The sequence below is a fragment of the Physeter macrocephalus genome, chromosome 5, assembly GCF_002837175.3.
Source record: "Physeter macrocephalus isolate SW-GA chromosome 5, ASM283717v5, whole genome shotgun sequence".
NCBI classification, from domain to species: Eukaryota; Metazoa; Chordata; class Mammalia; order Artiodactyla; family Physeteridae; genus Physeter; species Physeter macrocephalus.
Genome location: NC_041218.1, coordinates 13830567 through 13837474, shown reverse-complemented (window position 1 = coordinate 13837474; position 6908 = coordinate 13830567). Strand labels below are relative to the sequence as shown.

The 6908-nt window shown below is 47.0% G+C and overlaps 1 protein-coding gene across 1 annotated transcript in view; it reads left to right on the top strand.

Moving 5' to 3' along the window:
• Positions 1-4574: 4574 nt before the first annotated feature.
• Positions 4575-6908, top strand: part of LOC112066265 (NADH dehydrogenase [ubiquinone] 1 beta subcomplex subunit 2, mitochondrial) — an 8906-nt gene continuing 6572 nt past the window's right edge. The window contains exon 1 of the mRNA XM_028489665.2: positions 4575-4730. Within this exon, the coding sequence (XP_028345466.1) occupies positions 4633-4730 (98 nt within the window). The 5' untranslated portion in view covers positions 4575-4632. The remainder of the gene's footprint in view (positions 4731-6908) is intronic.

Genomic DNA, 6908 nt, shown 5'->3' with positions numbered 1-6908 from the left:
GGCAGTGAAAGCACAGAGTCCTAACCACTGGACCACCAGGGAATTCCCCACAGTATTTTGTGTTTTTTGTTTGTTTTGTTTCAAATGTTTTGATTATGTGCCCTATTGGTAAAAAGTTGCATATATTTATATATACGTGCACATATATAATTTATAAGTTTTATACAGGTGCTACCATCACTAGCCAATCTCTGTAGGCACAGCCTTCACTTAGGGCAAGTTTCACTGTATCTCACATTATCCTCTGGACAATTTAAAATATTTTTTGCCAACCTCTTGCTAAGTTGTATTATAAGGTAAAAGGAAAGAAACCACAATGATTAATGGTTAATGTGACATACTAGAGATAGGAACAGAATCAGCTCTGCCGTTCCTCTTAAAGATCCCCTGCGCTCACATATTAGCATTTAGATTCTGGTTTTTCTGATTCTGGTTTTCAGGCCCTTGTGCATTTGCCCAGGGTTAATTTCAGTTAATATTAATATATAGATAATATAATAAGTATATCCTGTTAACCAGGACTGGAAATCCACGGTAGCACCCAGTGACACTCCAGCAGCAAAGGAAGGGGTGGTGGCCACTGCCGCCCTCTGCACTGGGCTCATCTACGGACTATTCTCTCAAAGCTGGTGTGACGTGTGTCTGGCCCACATGGACGTAGAGGGTCGCAGGGTCAGCTTGTAGAGTGGATATCAGTAAAGCTTAATTTCTTGGTTTTGATAAAAATAATATTTTCCCCACATTCCAGTGGATTCTCCTGCTTGTTTTGGAGACCACGGCTCTAGACAGTGAGTGGAAGCTCAAGCCTCCCTGCTCTCTAAAAGTCCTGCTCTGACCACAGGACTAGATCCTTTCATTCTTTCCTTCTTAAGGATAAACGTTCTGTCTCTTAGGGAACAACTAAGATTTAGTTGGACAGAGATTCCTTTGGCGCAGTTTTTTTTTTTCAGAGGGGTGGAGATGTTGTTTGTACCTTCCAAGTCTTGAGGGGAGGGCATTCGAATCAGGCAGTGAGGTGCTGGGGGGCTCCAGGTAGCCCCGTTCAGCTCCCTCCTCATGGGCAAGCCAGCCAGACATTCGGCCCTTGTGCCAAAGGCACATACACTTACACTGTGGGGCGAGAGAAGGGGGCACTGACACAGAACGGGTGTCTCCCTGAGTGAACACCAGCACCACTGAGCCTTCCTTTAAAGCCAATGGATTCCATCAACCCACTGTGACATGTATTAGTTATCTATCACTGCATACAAACTACCCCCAAATGTAGCAGTTTAATACGACTATACTTGTTACCTCATAGTCTCTGCAGGTCAGAAATGTGGGTGCAGCTCAGCCGGTCCTCTGCTTAGTCTTGCACGCCTGCAGGCATCTTGGGGCTCCACTGGGGTGTTTGATGCCAAGCTCACTCATGTAGTTTCTTGTGGGCTGTTGGACCGAGGGCTTCAGTTCCTCAGGAGCCATTACAGCAGCAACAGAAAACAAACACAGGCTGGATTGAAGAGGAGAAAAATGGTTAACGGTTGTGCTGTAATACAGGTAATTTGCTGATTTTTAAAATAAGTATCTTAAAAATGCTAAACTTGATTTATACGTTCATCTTCATAAGGAGAAAAGGCTACTTCTTGGGTATAAGTAGATAAAGTGGCCAGGAGAGCATCTCCCCGAAGGAAGATCACAGCTCAATCCCACTAAAGTATAAAGAACAAGGTTCATTTCTGTGTTACCAAAACCACTGGAAAGATAAGTTCCTTTCTTCTTTACAAGGCTTATAGGGAAAGGGAGATCAAGCAAGCCTTTAAAAGTAGAAAATTAGGGAATTCCCTGGCAGTCAGTGGTTAGGACTCGGCGCTTTCACTGCTGCGGCCTGGGTTCAATCCCTGGTCAGGGAACTGAGAACCCACAAACCTTGCAGCGAGGCCAAAAAAGCCCCCCCAAAACAAAACAACAACAACAACAAAAAAAAGTAGAAAATTAAATAAACATGAAGTTGTGTAAACAAGTCTTTTTTTTTTTTTTCCTTCCTCATCCCCTTGCAGTGTTCTCTATTTCTAGCTATGGGATAGATTTTTTTATTTGGGGTTAGATGCTATAATGTTAGGCCATTTAGAGTCTGTCCTCACAGTTTGTTATCTCACAGTTTGAATCTGATTTGTATGTTGAAGCTGAGAGCTCAGTGTCTGGGCTTGGCATCCTTTCCCTCACCTAAAATGCATCCATTCAAATAGTGTGCTTATCTGAGAACCAAAAAGAGGGTTGTCATGCAACTTGCAAAAGGCAGTCAGGGATATTTGCCTTTGGAGTTTTTAGAGCATGTCTGCAAAACAAATATGCGTCGCTGTTACATAGTCAAAATAGTTTACTGATTGGGACCCTAAACTTTTTATAGCAAAAAATCAGAATTTGTGATGCAAAACATTAGAGCTAAGGACCCCACAAATGGTCTATAGAACAATATTGCTTTAAATACGAGCCAGCATTAAAGTTAAAACTTTTTATTTTGTAATTCAGAAAGAAGGGGAAGGTAAATGAATTTTAGTTTACCTGAAAAGCTTTTGCTACCAGGAAAGGAAAGTATTAACAAAGCAATAAAAAATTGCTGAGCACACGCTGTGGGCCAGGTACTCTGTTAAATGGCTGATGAAGGGCACTGAGGCTTGGAGAAGTGACTTGTCCAAATTCATAGAGCTAATCGTTGGCAGAGCTGAGGTTTGAACTCCAGATCTTCAGACTCATGTTCTATGCTTTTTTGTTTGTGTGTTCACGCTGTGCTTTTTTTCTTTTTTTTTTGGTGGCCTAGGAATCACAGCATTGTTCTTTCCTGGGAGCAAGGCAGGCAGCTGTATAACATGGGCAGAGAGCTCCGTTAGGAAGGATGGAAAGCCCTGTCCTCCCAATTCGTGAACTTCCTATCTTAGTGATTTGTATATGTCACTAGGAAGGGTAAGCAATGAATGGTAGCCCAGAGAAAGCCACACTATTGCATGTCAGCTGGGAAGTCAACTTGCACCCAGAAAATAGTAAATTCTTTCCTATAATTTATATACTTAGAAGTTAGGAGGGCAGGAAAAGGCAGGGTGGGGGGCGGATGAGTCCTACAGGGCCAGAGGTCAATCAATAAGTTCTTCAGAAGGGCATCATAGTAATCATAGCTTTATGTAAACCTTTCTCCAGGGAGAGAGGTTTCCAGTTACAGGGCACATGGAGGCCCATATCTTGCCACAGAAGTAGTGTCAGTTATATTCAATGCACTCAAATCCCTAAATTCAGGTCTACATTTCTCTCCGTAAGTTTCCTATTTTTCATGCTTATGACTCAGTGTGAAGTCTTCAGTGGTTGGCAGGTGATCCATTTCAAATCGAAATCTCCAAGGTGTGAGGCTGGCAGGTTAAGTTTATAATTTAATCAAATCTGGAAGTTCTTAGGAAAACTATAACCCATAAGTGGGGACCTTAAGAATTTGGGGAGGCTTCCCTGGTGGCGCAGTGGTTGGGAGTCCGCCTGCCAATGCCGGGGACACAGGTTCGAGCCCTGGTCCGGGAAGATCCCACAGGCGGCGGAGCACAACTACTGAGCCTGCGCTCTAGAGCCCGCGAACCACAACTACTGAAGCCCGCGCGCCTAGAGCCCGTGCTCCGCAACGAGAAGCCCCCGCTTGCCGCAGCTAGGGAAAGCCCGCGCACAGCAATGAAGATCCAACGCAGCCAAAAATAAATAAATTAAATAAATAAATTTTTAAAAGAAGAATTTGGGGACTGGGGGGAGGGGTGTCTAGAGAAGTTTGGAGCTCGTCCAGGACTTAATAGAAGGCAATATTAAGAGACAAAAGCCAAGAATCCAGGGCTGGCTCAGGATCAAGGAGGCATACATTGGAGGCCTGCTAAAAGGCAGATTCCTTGGCCCTACTCCAGACGTATTTCTGGGGTCGGGCTCCTCAGGAGATTCTGATACCACCAAGTCCAGGTGCTGACATTTGGGAACCACTGGCTGCGGGTTGGTAATCAAGTTCAAGTTTGCAGAACAATACAACCATGAAGGCTTTAAAGAAACCGTTGAGCCTTTGCAGGAAAGAAGAGTACAGTGGACTAGCTTTGGGAGGGACATACTGTTTCAGAAAGGATGTGGCCGCCTAACACGGTCTGGAAGGGTAGTTAATTCAGGAGAGCAGGTAGGGAGGCGGGTCCAGGTCGGGTAACAGCATCTAGATAAGCACCGGTAAGGAGGAGCTAGCTCAGTTTCAGGGTTAAGTTTCTTAGCGCCCGCGTAACGAAGAGGGGCTCCTGAAGCGGAGCGCCGAGGCGCGGCACGCCCATCCGGGGGCTCCACCTAGCCGAGTTCTCCAGGGCCGTCTACACCATTCGCCTTTCAGAGGCGCCTCCTGACCATCAAAGCCACGACGAGCCGGGTCCCTCCGTGCGGAGGGCGAGCTCAGCTAGCGGTCCCACGGTCCTCACAGCTGGGAAGGGCCTCCGACGCTAATGTGAGGCGGGAACTCCTGCTTCCCCGCCCGCCTCCGTACTTCCCCCTTCGGGAGATGGGCGGGGCGACGCCACTGACGTCACTGGGCGGGGCGCCAAAGGAAGTGACGTGAAGTGGCGGTGCGGCCTGGGGATTGCTTTCCGAACGGGGGCAGGCATGTCGGCTTTGACGCGTCTAGCGCCTTTAGCGCGCGTTGGAGGCCACTTCTTCAGGGGCCGCCGCGCGCGGGCGGCTGGAGGCGCTGGGGTCCGTCAGTGAGTATTGCCTGCGGTGGGGGCTTCGCCTGCATCTAACTAAAGTGCCAGTCTTCCGGACGCCTTTACCTTGACGGCGAGCACCACGGGCAGATCCGGGTCTGCAGCGACCTCCACCCCGAGGCATGCTGGGACTCGTAGTCTGACGGCGTGACCCAGGGGCCCGGGAGAGGGGGGACGTGGGGCGGGGGAGCTCTGCTCGCTCGGCAGGTTGAAGTGTGTTTCGGGCGGGCCCTGCCCCAGCGGGAGCCTGCCCTCGGGAAGTTGACAGTTGAACGTGGAGACGGCTGGAGCTAATCTGGAAGCGAGAGCAGGAGTTGGGGAGGCGAGGGCGTTGCGGGCAGAGGAAATCACCTGTACGGTGTAGTTTGAAGCGTCAAGTTCGAGGCAAGGTGAGACAGGAGACCTTGGGACGTAGGGAAGGAATGGTAGAGAGTCCTCATTCCTGGCGCAGGGGTTTCGAGCACAGGCGATAATCGGTCGTTGAGAGGTTTTAATCAGACGTCATGCGGCCAGATTTTAATTCTTAAAAATTAGTGTGGTTGCAGACTAGAGAATTAGTTCTTTAAGGCACGGACGTGGAGGCAATCACCCACAGAGAGTGCCGAAGGGTGGGAAGAGAAGAGAGCCAGAAGTGGATGCTTGGGCAATATTGGAATTTTTCTTTTTTTAAAGTATTTTTTAGAGCAGTTTTAAGTTCGCATAAAAATTGAGTGGAAGGTACCGAGATTTCCCATAAATCCCCTGACCCACCCGTGCATAGCTTTCTCCATAATCAACATCCCCAACCTGAGCGGTACATTTGTTACAGTTGATGAGCCTACACTGACATTATCACCCAAAGCCCCATACTACAGAGTTCACCTTTGCAACACCAGAATTTAGAGAGAGCAAAAGCAGAGTCACCCATGATGTAGCCCAAGAAACCGGCTGGAGAGCATAGTGCTGGGATGCCAAGGGAGGGCACGTCTAGCAAAAAGAAGTTGGTAGTGCAGAGAGGTTCAGTAAGAGCAGAACTGAAAATAGTACATTGGATTTCTCCAAGTAATGGGCCAGGCCGCTTAGGCCATGATCTACACTTTACCAAGAGGCAGTGCAGAATAGTGGTTAAAAGCAAGATTCAGCCCCCAGAGTGCCTCTGTTCAAATCTCATCTCTGTCACACTCTTGCTGTATGAGCTTGGAAAATTTCATGATCTCTTAATAACTCAGTTTTCTCACCCATATAATGGGGATAATAATGTTGACTTCCAGGTAAGTAAATGAATAACAAATCTCTAAAATGTTTTAAGAGAGCTGCTGGTGCCTACTAAGGATCATACAAGTATTGTTTAACTGTTATTATTAGGGAACTGAGACCAGGAAAATTAAAGGAGTGACTTGCCTAAAGCCATGTGTCTATGAAGGATACGGAGCTGGGACAGGTGTGGGGTGGCGAGAAGGAAAAGGCATGTGTGACCTGAGCAAGGACAGAGATGGAGAGCCACCAACAATAGCCCTTGACCTGCATGGGAAGACTAGGGGGTGTTCCTCTTCACCGAGGTCTTGGTACTTCCGTAACACCGTATTTCACAGTATGTGAATACTTAAGTCAGTAGGTTTTATGGAGAGTCTTTCTAGGTGCTGGGGATAGAGCAGGATACAAGAAAGATAATGGAGCTTATATTCTGGAGAGAGGACACAACAAGTAGAAAAGAACATGTTTAGGTACTATTAAGTGGCATGAAGGAAGTAAGACGGGATAAATCTAGAGAGTGTCTGGGGTTGGTGGGTGGGTTATTATACCTAGGATGATGTGGGAATGCAGGCCTGAGAGTGTGATTTGAACTAAGACCTAAGTGATGAGTAGTCAGCCATGCAAAAATGCCAGGAAGAGCTTCTCAGACGAAGGAGACAGCAAGTGAAAAGGTTCTGAGTGCTGATAATGGGCAAGCAAGCTGGTGAGGGGACAGTGGCAGAGAGACAAGCAGGGCCCCGATTAGGGTGGGCCTTGTAGGACGAGGCCTTATTCTAAGAATGATGGCAGGCTGTTGGAGGCTTTAAGCAGGAATGTAATATGATCTGGTTTATGTTTTATTTTTTTACACTTTTTAAATTGCATTTTATTTTCTTTCTTTTTTTTTTTTTTTTTTTTTTTTTTTTTTTTTTTTTTTGCGGTACGCGGGCCTCTCACTGCCGT